This window comes from Plecotus auritus (assembly GCF_963455305.1).
Source record: "Plecotus auritus genome assembly, chromosome: 9".
NCBI lineage: Eukaryota > Metazoa > Chordata > Mammalia > Chiroptera > Vespertilionidae > Plecotus > Plecotus auritus.
Genome location: NC_137783.1, coordinates 148,980,235 through 148,995,509, shown reverse-complemented (window position 1 = coordinate 148,995,509; position 15,275 = coordinate 148,980,235). Strand labels below are relative to the sequence as shown.

Genomic DNA, 15,275 nt, shown 5'->3' with positions numbered 1-15,275 from the left:
ACTGATTCCAAAATAGGTAATACTTTTAAAAATGAACATTCAAGACCCATGTGCACAGATGCAGAACTCCTAAAGTAAGGTACTGCCTGACTGGACCCACCAGAGCATCACAGTTTATTGCAGAAATTCCAGGAGGTTTTAACGTTTAAAAACATCTCACTAATGAATTAGAGAGAGAAAAGCATTAGACAGCCTTGCTGCGCCTATGAGGTAACCAGATAAAGATCAACACCTTGGTTCCAAAACCTCCCAGAAAACAGGACTAGAACTGCCTTCAATTTCCATGCTGTGCAGGGTTGGCGGTTCCACAGCTCTGCCTCCCACTGCAATGACTCGCCTTTGTACTGAAGATCTCGCCTGACTGGCAAGAAGGAGCACACTGGAGACCATGCTGTGTTCTCTCTCCCCCAGGCTTTCTCCCACCCTTTCTTCTATACAGCACGACCTTGAGGTCCAGACCATCCTGACCACTTTAGACATACTCAAGTTCTTCACAGTCAGCCTTAAAATATGAACAGAAGAGCTCAGCTGGCATGGCCCAGTGGTTGAGCATCGACCTATGAACCAGGAGGTCACAGTTCAATTCCCAATCAGGGCACATGCCTAGGTTGTGGGCCGATCCCCCGTGTGGGGCCTGCAAGAGGCAGCCAATCAATGATTCTCTCTCATCATTGATGTTTCTCTCTCTCCTTCCCTCTCCTTTCCTCTCTGAAATCAATGAAAATATATTTTAAAATAATACATATGGCCAGAAGAGAGCAACAGAGTTTTGGGCAGGAGTTACATTCATCAATAGCCTGAAGTTGAAAGGCTGCACCCAGAGTCTGCGCTGCCTACTGAAGACTATCACTGTGCCTAACTCAGGGGGGTGGTGCCTAACAAACACCTGCTCAGTGAGCTACGGAAGCAACTGACTGCATCCCTGTCCGCTCCCCCGACCTCTGTGAATGCTTCTGAGCAGGCAGGACGTGCTGGGAGGGCAGGTGTGGAGCTGCCACCTGTGTAAGATGGGAGAGTGGGCTTGGCGTACTTCCCCCAGCCCTGCCTGCTTCCACACTCCTACTTATCCTCAACGCAGGCTTCAGTGTTGGGCTGAGGAGTGCGAGAGAGGGGTCCCAGGAGACAATCCCCAGTCACTGGACTCCCGTAACTCAGGACAAGACAGAGAACTGTTAACATGGTAGCAGCTATGACACCGAGACGACCCCTCTCTGCACAATAGGAAACAGATCAGTCATCTCCAAAAGGCAGCCAGAAAGCAGAAGAGAGGCTACACTTTTTAGAAAAAAATAAATAAAAACAACTACAAAGGGGGCTGTGTTCCTCTTTGACTGAATACTGGTATCTCTGGCACAGAGCTGAACTCCAATGTCAAGTTTGTGTCTACATTTAACGAGAAAAACATTTAAAGCAAGAGGGTTTGCCTAAGCATTACACAGTTTAAAAAAGGCATCTTTCCAAATTGTGATGTAATCAACACAACTGCATAAGGCTGCCCTGGGTAATTCACTGACTCCAATGTACAATGTGCCTTACCTGCTGCTTCCTGGTGGGGAACTTCCCCAAGTTTGCTCTGAAAAAGGGGTACTTCTCATAGTTATAATCATACATCCACTCACAGAAATGGTTTGCAATGTCGAATCCCCTGAAAAAGAGATCAGAAATGCAGAGAATGAGGCAACCTGCCCACCACCAAACTCCGTTTACAGAGAGAGGCCGAGTCATGAGCATCCCTCCTGGCAACTCACTGGACTTCCTGAGGCCCCAGAAGTACACCTGCTTCCGGGTCAGGGACAGCCAATGGGGCCATGGAAGCAACAAAGCACCTCCTGACCTGCCACTCAGAGCAATTGCTCGAGCACATTTTCCTGCCATCAGTCCTCTTACGAAAGGAAATAATCTCTGAGCAAAGGAAGTACCAGATTCTGGATTCTGATCATGCACAGCCCTGCTTCCCTAACAGGCGCCAAGGATGGGCTGCATGGCAGTGTGAGGCCATCCCGCCTGGGGACAGAAGGCATTGCTTCCAGAAGAAACTTTGTAACGTACAACCGTATTGTTACCTATTTTCCCCTATAGGTGTTTCATACACATACTCAAATAAAATAGTATGGAAGTGCCCTGGCTGGTTTGGCTCAGTGGCTAGAGCATCGGCCTGGGGACTGAGGGGTCCCGGGTTCGAATCTGGTCAAGGGCACATGCCTGGGTTGTGGGCTCAATCCCCAGTAGAGGGCGTGCAGGAGGCAGCTGGTCAATGATTCTCTCTCATCACTGACATTTCTCTCTCTTTCCCTCTTCCATCCTCTCTAAAATCAATAAAAATATATTAAAAAAAATAGTACGGAAGTAAAAACACCAACACATTACCTGTAATTATTTTCTTTCTTTAAAAAATATATGTATTTTTTTATTTTATTGATTTTTTACAGAGAGGAAGGGAGAAGGATAGAGAATTAGAAACATCAATGAGAGAGAAACATCGATCAGCTGCCTCCTGCACACTCCCTACTGGGCATGTGCCCGCAACCAAGGTACGTGTGCCCTTGACCGGAATCGAACCTGGGACCCTTGAGTCCGCAGGCCGACGCTCTATCCACTGAGCCAAACCAGTTAGGGCAAAAAAAAATATATATTTTATTGATAGTATTACAGATGTCTCCCATTCCTCCCCGTTACTTACCTGTAATTATAACTGCTGTATTCAAAGTCAATGAGCATCAGTTTCTGGTCTTCCAAATTCTCTCTCCCTTCCAGCAATAAGATGTTACCTACAGAAAGGTGTGCATGACATGACTTTTACTCTGGGGAGATTTCACATTTGAAGGTACAAGTCCTGAACAGCAGAGCGAGTCTCTGACCCTTTCAGGGATGCTAACCACACATGGAATGAACATGGCTAAGTCCTGGGTGGCACCTGGAGCAGCACTGTCCTGGGAGGCCTGGCCTGTGAGGGAAGGCCAGGGCCCCTGTCTGTTCACATTGGCCCCAGAGGAGTGCAGCCCTGGGCTCTCCCTGAGCTCTCTGGACATGAGGCACAAAGGGAAATGCCTTTTTGCCATGCTAGAACTCTAGTTACCCCGACATCCCCACAGCCCCGAGGTGGGGACGCTGGAAAGCTGTGTTCCGGTGTCCTCCCAATGAGGATATCAGAGGTGAGGTCAGACACTACAGGGCTCCAGGGACCACACCTGGCCCCACCGCGTGGCCCTCCACCACGTTTCCTAACCAAGACCACAGACAACATCTGAACATTTTCTTTAGGGCTGGATTCTGGGCCAGAAGTGAGTTGGCCACCACACTGACCCCCAGGCCTACATTCTGAGACCCCCACACGCTCCAGTGTCCAGCATCTCAGTTCCCATGGGTGGTGGGCGAGTAGGGACCACCTGGCTCATCTGCTGGCCACTCCCTCTGCAAGGATTCTGCAGGTGGCACCATTTCTAGGCTTTTCAGCAGCACCTGTTTCCGGTGGCCATGGAGGAGAAGTCGAGGCAGATGCCCAAAGAGCAGAACAAAGTCAATGGACACCGCGCACTCCATCCTCTCACACACTGCCATCACGGGCAGCTGACCTCCCTCCCACACAAAACTGGCTGATGTGCCTACATGTTGCTTAATCACACTTGGTTGGCAACGATCAGCTAATTACTAAAAGGTACTTTGGCTTACATTAAGGTCTTACTGATGACTTGTCTTCAATAGAGACTGTTCTAAAATTAAAAACTGCTCAGCCTGGCCAAGGGCCCAAAGGTGGACTGCAGGGCAAAGCCACACCACAGCCAGAAGTCAGTACAAGGTGTGAACTAAGGATCCGCGAGAAGGTGGCTTTGATACGCTGCAAGGTGCTGCTCATGATGGGCTTGGCCAGGACGGACCTGCCCTTGTCCTGCTCGTCCAGGTGAACAGCCATGCCCACAGACAGGCCTCAACACTGACAAGCACAAGACTTAGGAAGTTGAAGGCCTTTATCCCACCTCCCAGTTTAAGTGAATATTCTGATTTTTTCTGAATATATTGTTTTTTTACAGAAATGAGAGGATATTCTAAATGTTTTTCTAAAACTTGCTTTTCTCTTTCAATATATCCTGGAGGTTTTTCTATTGGCCTGTATAAAATTCAACCTCTTTCTCTTTTCTCTTTTGAGAAATCTTATGAATTTATTTGAGCCAAATTCATGACATGCTGAGAAGCAAGATCTCTAATGCTCCCTCTTTCTTTTTAATAGTTCTGCTACACTTCATGTCTGGCTGTGCCATAAGTTAATGCCTCAAATCCTCTCTCTTCCTACACACCTGGCATTTGCTATACACCCTAGAGGCACACACACACACAATGGAGGCAAGTCTTACCTTCTTGACAGTCATTATGACAAAATACAACTGGAGATGGAGTGGATTCAAGCAATGATCTGGAAAAGGAAGGATTTTCTATTACTTATCAAGCTTTTAAGAAGTCCAATGCAAACAGTCCTGCTGTCTCAACAAGCCCCCACTGTATTAGTGCTCCCAACAACACCTGGCCTCTGCGTAATGTCTGTCACTTGTGAAAACTGTCCTATGTGGGCCAGGCTCCAGTACAGCCTGTGCTCAGTCTCTCCCTCTCCTTCTCTCCTCTCTCACTCCTCTCCTCACCTCAACTTTCCTCTACTCCTGCAGTCCCTCCTCTGAGAGCCCCACTGACCACTGACCAGAGTGCATTCCTGTTTTGGCCTCTGGTTTCCTTGAGAACACTTATCACAACTTAACATTATTTTATTTACTTGTTTTCTCTCTCTCTTGATGGAACAGAAGTGCCTTGAAGAAGGTGTTGGTTACTGTTTCCTCAGCACCAATCACAAAGCCCAGCTCAACAGACTCTCACATACTGAGTATTAAAGGTGTAAATACTCCCACTTGGGGCACGTGTGGTAGGAGTCTGCATCCCCGGCCTCCGAAGACTCCATGGTGGCGTCTACTCAGACAGCGATGTCAAGCTTCTTCCTGTATTTCCCCACAGCTTGGGTGCACTGTTCCCCTCATTGGCTGACACTCCCAGTCTGTCCCCATGGTTGCTTGTTTTGGTTTTGTTTCAGAAAAAAACTACTACCCTGGGTGCGCTGCTGCCAAAGCCAGCAACCCTCCCTGTGGGATTGCACTCCCGCCATGAAACCTGTGACATCACTCCAGTAAAACTAAAGCCAGGTGACAAAACCCATTGTTCAAAGCCATCCTGCAGAACAAATGTAAATGCCGGACCAGAGGCAATGCTTAGTAAGCGATTACTGACAGCTGTGTTAGTGACTAAGGCAAGTGACATTTCTGGATGCCTACTTTCTAAGTCAGGAAACGGATGCACTTACTGACCTCAGGTTCTCCAGTTCCAAAGGCAGGTTGTAACTGAGGAATCTATGGAGCTGCTTCACCTTGGCTCCCTCGGTAAATTTAATTCTCAGCACTTGATTCAGATATCTTGCAAAAGAAGAGAACAAAAAGCATTGCTCAAGCACCACGCTTGTCCTGGGCTCTAGTTCAATGTAACTATGCAACATCAGGGGCACTGGATCTCCATGAAGGGGAAAGGGAAGGGCATGGGGTCCAGGGAGCTCTGGAAGCAGACTTCCTGTCCATCCACCTGTTCAGTGGTGTTTCTGGCAAGTCTTTCCTGGTTCAGGAACTGATTCTGACATGGAAGAAAGACCTATCCATGAGGCATACACCACCAGCTAACAGCTGCACACCAGCAGACAAAGGAATCCCTCCAACTGAGTGGCCAGCCAGTGCTCACCTCTGGCACCACCGGGAGCTGCCAATGTTAAAACCAAAGTTAGAGAAAAGTGATATGACCACTTACTTTTCCATTGTTCCAAAAAGCCATTTCGGTTCCTTATTGAATGGCATCTTCATTCCATGAAATGTGGCCATTTTCTCAGCTATTTCTGCAGAAATATTCGGCAAACTTAATTCTTCAGTCTCTAATCGCCGGCTCTGAAACAAAGGAGGGTGTTAGAAAATGGCATTTATCCGGGTAACCTAGGAAGTGTGAGCTCACACAATCTCTAAGGATGAGAAGCCAGGTTTTGTGGGTGTCTAAGTCTCAGCTAATACACAAAACTCCCTTAAGAATGGGCACTGTGCCCGAAGATGGTGACCCACCAATTGCCCTGGAATTTTTTTCTGTTTTTTTTTGTTGTTGTTGTTTGTTTGTTAAATATATTTGTATTGATTTCAAAGAGGAAAGGAGAGGAAGACAGAAACATCAATGATGAGAGAGAATCATTGACGACCTGCCTCTTATATGCCCCCTCCTTGAAATCCAGCCTGCAACCTGGGCATGTGCCCTGACCTAGAATCGAACCATGACCTCCCGATTCATAGGTCGACACTCAACCACTGAGCGACATGGGCCGGGTGTCAGGGCACTTCTTAGTGAGGGGCAGACCACCTTCAAAGGTCGATTTCATTTAGAAATTTTTAAACTGAAAGTCCTTCTCCCACATAATTTGTGACTGCCCTCTGCTGACCCAACACTAAAAGTATGCTCCCTTCTCTAGGCAAAGAAACCCAGGCTTCAGCAGTTGATCAGGTGGCCCGCATCCAGCTCCTTCACCAGCTGGAACAGTCCTCTGACACATGCAGGTGAGGTGTGGTGTTCAGCAGTGCTGTAAGCTCAGCTGAGTCCTGTCCCACTATTCACAGTGGGGTCCCCAGCACCTGCCAGACTGGTAGAGAAGGCTCTCAAGAAAACAGGCGCCCAGCAAGTGGGACTTATCCCCAGCTTTCCTACCGCAGCCTGAGGCCAAGTGTGTGTGGCTGCCTTTCCATAGCTATTCACAGGAGCTCAGTAACCTAAGACTTGTCTATCTTTCCCACAAGAACTGCTTCCCTATAGAAACCCAGAGACATTTCTCTGAAAGTCCAAAGTGAGGCATGGCTGGCATGGCTCAGTGGGTGAATGTCAACCTATGAACCAGAAAGTTCAATTCCCAGTCAGGGCACATGCCCGGGCTGTGGGCTCGATCTCGTGTGGGGTGGACAGGAAGAAGCTGATCAATGATTCTCTTTCATCACTGATGTTTCTATCTCTCTCCCTCTCCCTTCCTTTCTGAAATCAACAAAAACATATTAAAAAGAAAAGAAAGAAAATCCAAAGTGGGATAGCACAGGGTAAAGAGCGAGTGTCCCCAAGCTAGAGAAATAGCCCCCTGCTCAATTTCTGGCTTCTATACTCATTGCAAAGCTACATGGCCAAGGGCACATTACTTACACCTCTGTGCCTCATTTTCCAGTGTCTATAAAATGCCTACATGCCATGAAATTCCTGACAGAACTGCTCTGAACTAGCTCAGACAATGCGGGCGAGTCTCCGGGCCAGCACCTAACCAGAGAGTTTCAACAAGCAGCAGGTGCCCTATGATTCAGGCCGAGGCCCATCAAGCTCAGTCTCTCTTCAACTCTGCATCCTTCACAAATGACCACACTGTGATAGGAACAGGGCACTCGGCTTTTAGTAGCAGGACACGGTGGACTAATTAAAGAAGCTCACTCAGCTTTCTGAGCTGCTAAAAAGTGATGGTAGCCCTGGCTGGTGTGGCTCATTGGTTGGGCATTGTCCCTTGTCCCGAAAGGTTGCTGGTTGAGTCCCAATCAGAGCACATGCCTGTTTATGGGCTCAATCCCTGGTAGGGTTGTGCAGGAGACAGCCAAATGATGTTCTGCTCTCACATCAATGTTTCTCTCTCTCTCAAAATCAATTTTAAAAATAAAATTTAAATTTCAAAAGAAAGAACGAATTTAAGTCACATTTACTATTTCAGATGAGTCACAAACACATCTTACCGGGATAAACTGCTCCAGGCGGCCTTGCGGAAAGATGCCATAGAGCTTCGGCCCGAGCGACCTCTCTGCAAGAATGGCGAACATGACGCTCTCCAGAACCATGGCCTCAGTGCCCTGAAACACGCCAACAAAGCAGACATCAGCGAGGGCTGACTTGGGCCAGGCATCAGAGTGTTTTCCCACGAGCAGTGTCACCGGATCCCGCACCAACTCTTAAGATCAGGCATTATTATTATCACCCATATTTAAATATAAAGAAACAGAGGTTAAATAAAAGATCTGGAAATTTGTAGGATCCATGTTCAAAGCACTATACAGATGAGACTTAAAATTAACTTTAATTAAGGTCACCGACTCCAAAATTGGGACAATATCTATCAATCCTTTATTGCTCCTGTTAATTTTAAAGCTTGTGTGAGTCCCACCCTGGGCATCTTGTCCAAGGTCATACCACCACCATGCTGGTGAAGATAGACAGTGCTGGAAGGTAAGCGCAGGGGCCAAAGGCCTGCCGGCTGACCTGGGCTGTGTTACAGCGAGCTTCCTAATTACTCATTCAGATCAGGGGTCTGTTTTCTGGCCCAAAGAGCACCTGAGCCTGGAGCATTCAAGGTTTCTACTTTCTACTATTATCCCCAATCTTCTCCTCTGTCATTTAATGTTCATCTTCTTGCCAAAACATCTATGATGCTCATATGGTCTGTCCTAAAAACGAATGTGGACCTATAATCATTTTGCCTTCAAAATCCATGTTTTGGATTCAATTCAAACTCATTCCTTAGTTCTCTTCTCTCAGATAGCAAATTATAGGTTAAGAGTTTCCATCTGTCGGGGTGAAGAAATGGGAACTTAACCAGAGGTGCACCCAAATCTCTTAAGGCTTTTCAAACAGGTGTGTCTGAGGAGACGCCAGCAGGCTGCTCTGAAAATTCTTTCAGGGGGTCGGGGAGTTTCTATACTTCACCCCTTGTTAAGAAACGTGCTGCTGTGCTTCTGGGATGCCCCAGAATCGGCGCACCAGGTGGACAGCTTCAGACCATGTTGAAGCACCATCCAACCACCTCCACAGAGACACTCAAAGACAGGCTCAGTGGGCACCACAGCCCCGCTGAAGTAAGTCCTGTTCTGTGGGGCAGGCCCTGCGCAACTGAATTGTCGATATGCCAAGAGCAATTAAGGCTCAACTACAACAGGAGGGTATGCACAGCCCACACGGGGGGGGGGGGGGGGGGGAGAGAGCACACCTAGAGTGCCCAGGTAGGGTGAACAGGGAGGCTGTGCCACTGGACCCTACAGGACACCTACTATACAAGGCGACTCTACCAAGCCTGGGAGACATAACAGCTGTACCTAATACATAGAAACAAACACAGGGAGGAGAATAAGAAACATGTCCCAAATGAAAGAATAGAACAAAACTCTAGAAAAAGAACTAAACTAAACGCAGACAAGCAATACTAATACAGAGTTCAAAACACTGGTTATAAGGATGTTCAATGACTTAAGGCAAAAGTAAACAAACTTAGAGAGAACTAAGACATGGAAACCATAAAAGAGAACCAGTCAGAAATGAAGGATACACTAACTCAGTGGTCGGCAAACTGCGGCTCGCAAGCCGCGGTTTGCCGCTCTGTTGACTAATGAGTTTGCCAACCACTACACTAACTGAAATGAAGAATAATTTACAGGGAATCAACAGTAGAGTAGATGAAGCCGAGATTAAAAACAGCAACTTGGAATATAAAAAAGCAAAAAACACCCAATCACAATAGCAAAGGGAAAAAAGAATCTAAAAAAAATGAGGATAGTGTAAAGGAGCCCTGGGACAACTTCAGAGTTGCCAACATTCACATTATGGAGGTGCTAGAAGGAGAAGAGCAAGAACCTGAAAACCTATTTGGAAAAAAATAGTTAACTTTCCTAACCTGGTGAAGGAAATAGACATACAAGTCCAGGAAGCACAGAGTCCTATACAAGATAAACCTAAAGAAGACTACACCAAGACACATCTTTATTAAAGTACAAAGGGTTAAAGACAGAGAAAGAATCTTAAAAGCAGCAAGAGAAAAGCAGTTAGTTACCTACAAGGGAGCTCCCATAGGACTGTTAGCTGATTTCACAACAAAAGTTTGCAGGCCACAAGGGATTGGCAAGAAAGACTTAATATTATGAAAGGCAAGGACTTATAACCAAGATTATTTGACACAGCAAAGCTATCATTTAGAATGGAAGGACAAGTAAGAGTTTCCCAGACCAGAAAAACCTAAAGGAGTTAGTTCATCACCACCAAACCAGTATTACATGAAATGTTAAAGCGTCTTCTTTTTAAAAATATTTTTTTTAATTTATTAATTTTAGAGGAAGGGAGGAGGAGGAGAGAAACATCGAAACATCAATTTGTTTTCCACTTATTGATGCATTCATTGATTTTTTTATGTGCCCTGACTAGGGATTGAACCTATAACCTTGGCATACTGGAATGATGATCTAACCAACTGAGCTACCCAGCCAGGGCAAAGAGTCTTCTTTAAGAAGAAAACAAGCTCTGACTAGGTTGCTCAATTAGTTGGAGCATTGTTCCTTACACTGAAGGGTCATGGATCCAATTCCTGGTCAGGGCACATACCCCCGTTTCGGGTTCCATCATTTCTCTCTCACACCTATGTGTGTGTGTGTCTCTCTCTCTCTCATTTTCTCCCTCTAAGATCAATAAAATAAACCAAAACAAACAAAGACACACATATCCTTTGGAGAGGATTTTTAAAAAAAGTTCTTTAAATCACACTCACATTACAAAAATGAAGTAAGACAAACTCATAGGCAATGATGCAAACTAAAGTTAGTGAGAAGGAAACAAAGAAGAAAAAATGCTACTTGCAAAGATATGGTGTCAAATTTAAGCAAAAAGTAATTCAGTCACTTGTACATTTGGTGGGGGAAGTGGATTTGCTGGTAATCCCCCACAGTTCTAGTCTAGCCACCACCACCTTGTGTAATCCCCACAACTATGATCTAACCATCACCTTGTGGGGCCCAATCTTCATTTACTAATTTGAAGTTTTATATAAATGACTGCTATAAACCAAACTGCATCCTCCTCCAAATTCATACATTGCAGTCCTAACTAACCCCCAATGCGATGGTATTTGGGTGGGGCCTTTGGAAGGTGACTGGGTTTAGCTGAGGTCATGAGGGTGGAGCCCTAATGGGATCAGTGTTCTTATAAGAAGAGACACCAGAGAACTCTCACTACTTCTCTCTCTCCCTCCACCAAGTGAGGACCCAGCGAGAAGCTGGTATCTGGCAAGGCAGGAAGAGGGCTCTCACCAGAACCCAGCATGCAGGCACCCTGTCCTCCGACCTCTAGCCTCCAAAACTTCGAGAAATCAGCGTCTGTAGTTTATGCCCCTGGGGAATTTGTTACTACAAAGACAGTAACAATAGGTCCATAGGGTTGACCTGTCAAAAGTTAATGGATTTTAAAGCAGGATTTGACTGACAATCTTTAAACTCTTAATGATTGACAACAAATTCCTGATATCCTTATTTAGCTGGCAAAATGTCTTCACTCACTCATCTGACCGGACAGCAAACCTGTCTGTGTGCGGGGGTACAGTCGCTGCTGGCCTCAAGTCCAGGACCAGAAACACCCATAGGAGAGTGCTGCAGAGCATCTCTCAAGCTCTCCACCTGAACCCGGGCTCTGCTGCCCCCAGGAAGCAGCAGCCCAGCGCCCCACCCGTGCTGGACGTAATAAAAGTGAGTGCAGGACAAGGAAGCTGACCTTGGCACCCAGACCAGCTGGTCTCCCATTAGTGGCTCCTCGCCATCTGCACAGCTCCCAACCCAAAACTTCAGCCCATTCCCCAGTCATTTCCAAAGAGCACAACGACTAAGATTTCTGCTGTCTGGGTACCCTTAATTTTGTTGGAATTAAAATTTGCTTTTAAGTTTCCTCTGTTTAGAATAACTAAGTTAAAGGTCATTAAGGTTGACACTGAATAAAACACATGTTTCTAATCTAAATGTCCCTTACAGTTTAAAGTTTCAAATTTCATAGATTTAAACCCCACTATTATTTCAGTAATTATTTTTGCACATTGTGCCCACTCAGTGCAAAGGCTTTTGGGAGATGACTGCAAAAGCACACACATGGTCCAGAACCCTCCAGAGCTGAGTCAACCCACTGCCAGAAATGGTGAAGACGGAAAGAGACTTAAGGATGTTCCAACCTCTGTAGCATTGCTCTGAACACTGTAAACAAGAAACATCTTTGTTCTTATGTGATGTTACAGCTCAGTATTTATTCACAGTAGGGAGAAAGGGGAATGGTGTGTGGAGGGAAGAATCTGGAAAGGAAGAAAATGAAAGAAAACACTAAGTCACAAACAAGACAAATGGGTAGTTAAGAAGGCTCACAAGTAATCTTAGAATGAGTGCATGGACCACAGGTGATCTTTCTGTAACCACAAGGTCTCTAGGCACCCTGCTGCTTGCTACTTAAGTGACCACCCAAGGAGAGAATGGTAGCAGATGGTGTGAATTCCTAGCAGGGGCCTGGGTGGAGGACAGGAGCTGTGAACCTTTGGTGTATAGGAGAAATACAAAGACAAGGTTTGGATCAGGTGGCCTGAGGAGAGAGGGCAGCATGTGAAGAGGCCGTGGACCAAACTGTGGAGAGTTCTAGCAGTTAATGCAATAGGACATGAGCCTAGAAGGAAGGAGAAAAGGAAAAATAGAAAAAAAGAGACAGAGTTTTACTTTGTGTCTGTGTCCCAGCTGCCTTAGGGAAGGCCACATTTCAAAATAGGTGAGGGCCCTGTTAAATGCTGCTGAGAAGTCAAAATAATAGAACTGAAAATATACTTTGGACTTAGCATCATGGAGGTCCTAGTGCTCCGACATTTTCAGCAGGCACTAAGGTCTACATATAAAGGGCTCAGAATGGGTGAAAACAGAATGTCTATCACTTCCCACCCAGTGACTTCCCAGTCAGTTCTAGATCCTCAGGATCAGGGTCTCCAGAGCAGGGTGCAGGTAAAACAACGCCCCAGAACACGAGGACTAGCGGCACTTTTATTCCATTATCTCACCTCTTTTTATGTCTGTCTTGATTATTTAAATAACTAGTACACGACTTAGTAATTAGAAAAACCAGTGTATTTATGTGTACAGATACATACATACATGCGTGTTGTGTGTACATGCACACTTGTGCACACATACGCCTTATATACAAACTTGGGATAGTATGCTCAAAAGCTGTTTCCTCCCCTGGAGTGTGGAGGTAACTGCTCCAGACTCCCCACTTTGAGCCTCAAAGAGAGGACAGGATAACATCAGTGCTCTTGACCTCAAGCTCTTTGGAATTTATACATTTTAGAAAGTGGGGTCATTCTAACACAAATCTTGTAATTGAGGGAGACACCTTTCTACCTGGGTACCTTACATAAGTAAAAACACTCCTACCTGCCCCGGGAAGAGTGGCCACTGAAACAACTGGGCAGTGATGACACGACGCAGCAGTGAAATCCAGGAGGCCTCCACCAGAATATCATGCACAAATGTTACCTCAAACTGCCATCTCTTAGTACCCCCAAATGCTCTCAGGTCGCCCAAAAGACACCAAACATGCACTACCTCAGTAGGAACTGGAAACAGCCACTGTCCTCTCAGGCTTACTGAGGTGGCTCCCATACACCAAGAGCCCATCCTCTTAAGACAGACAGACAGACAACCAGGGTCCTTCAGTTACTGCCCCACCAGAGCGGCCAAGGTCGGCTAACATGGTTACACCTCACACAGATGCAGAATGGATTTCATTACTTACTTGAAATTCATTTTCATTCTGAGCTTGTTCGGATCCCTCCTTATTACAGGACCTCTATGAATGAGAAAAAGTAAACACTTCCGGTGAGATGGGGAACAATCAGCAGACGCTAACTTTGCAACCACCAGAACAGCCAGGGTAACAAAACATCACCGATTTTTAAAGAGTGTTTCTCAGTCCACTGATGTCTAAACTGCACCACCAGTGTCCAGCACTAGTACCAACACCTGAAGAAGCGCTTCGTTTCTTTACAGGAAAGGGATGTGCTGTTGATTGAGACCAAGCAGCTGTGATTCTCGATCACTCTGGTGTACCACTTCACAATTTCATTGCTGGAGGAAAGGCAACAGAGGGTGCTCTTCCAATGAGGCCTTCCACAGACACGTGGTCAAGCGGAGTCTGCCCTATTTAGCCAGGTGGCTCTTTACCTGGAGAAAGGCCTTCTTTCAGCAAGAACAGGGAGCGCACACAAGCCTGTGGCAAGCGTGGTCAACACAGAACTCACAGAGAAGAAAGCCCTGTGCAGGCAGGTGACCTGGCACAGAAACTGTGCAGATGAGCCTGCCAACTTGGTACTTTCACACTAACTCTGCTTGTTCCTCTCAATATAAATTTGTCCTCCACCAAAAAGAGGTTTGTGCAAATTTAATAAAGTCTCTAAACTTATTTCACATATTAACATATGAAGGGATATTTTCACATCACTTTCCGCAATGAAATTGCAAATGACTGGTAACCAGGATTCTAGCAATAACAACAACTACATCATGAACCACCATCTTCCACTCTGCCTACATTCTTTCTTCATGGCCCGGACCATTTCTTCTCAAAGTAACCCCCACCCCAAGTGCTTTAAAACCTTCCTACTATCTTCTAGCCAGGGCCTGGGGAAGCAAGTCATAAACTTAAGTGTCACGTCAAAAGTCTATACTCAAATATTGCCTCTAAAAATATGTTGTTAAAATTAATCTAAAGTCTGCTTATGTCAGACACAGAAGGAAGCCCATAAAGGAAGCTCTTTAAAAATGTTAAGGTAAAAGATTCTTGAACACCCCATGAAAAACATACCTTTCCATTCCACAGCTTTATCAAAAACACCTGTACCAAGGGTAGAAAGTGTGGACAGGGAAAAAATGCCACGTTAAGCAACTCCAGCTACTCTAGCACCATTCAAAAAACCTAGTGATTTAAAGCAACAATCCCATCCATCATACACAGAAGTACATTCCACAGACGTTTTAACATGTTTTGTATAAACAGTATATGTTCTAGCTTACTGAACATAAAACTAAACAAAATAAATATTCATGTGCATGAAGCTATCTGCAAAGACCTGCACTTACATATACTCAATAGTGTATTTACCATACAGTTAAGCACATTTTGTACAAAGTACAGAAAATACAAATGGGATATAAAACATTTTGTGTAATTTGCATCTCTCTGATGAAAATATGGTACAGGTTAAATCCCGTTACAATGAGAGCTACAAAAATGAAAATATTTCAGAAATACTTTTAGACCTCTGCTGATGGCTAGGTGTAGGATGTGATAAATCTTAGGAGGGAGTAATTAGGTATCATGAAAGCTTTAATCTGAAATACTCTCATGATTACACTGTTACCTTAGAC

The 15,275-nt window shown here is 45.5% G+C and overlaps 1 protein-coding gene across 3 annotated transcripts in view; it reads right to left on the bottom strand.

Annotated features, from left to right (window-relative positions):
- Positions 1 to 15,275, bottom strand: part of CHKA (choline kinase alpha) — a 46,206-nt gene that overhangs the window by 7,871 nt on the left and 23,060 nt on the right. The window contains exons 3-10 of one of the 3 annotated variants that reach the window (XM_080641732.1): positions 14,713 to 14,742; positions 13,645 to 13,698; positions 7,815 to 7,928; positions 5,830 to 5,963; positions 5,343 to 5,447; positions 4,350 to 4,408; positions 2,681 to 2,768; positions 1,537 to 1,645 (exon numbers count right to left, since the gene is read on the bottom strand). In XM_080641732.1, the coding sequence (XP_080497858.1) occupies positions 1,537 to 1,645; positions 2,681 to 2,768; positions 4,350 to 4,408; positions 5,343 to 5,447; positions 5,830 to 5,963; positions 7,815 to 7,928; positions 13,645 to 13,698; positions 14,713 to 14,742 (693 nt within the window). The remainder of the gene's footprint in view (positions 1 to 1,536; positions 1,646 to 2,680; positions 2,769 to 4,349; positions 4,409 to 5,342; positions 5,448 to 5,829; positions 5,964 to 7,814; positions 7,929 to 13,644; positions 13,699 to 14,712; positions 14,743 to 15,275) is intronic. The other 2 variants (XM_080641730.1, XM_080641731.1) reach the window with 2 other exon arrangements.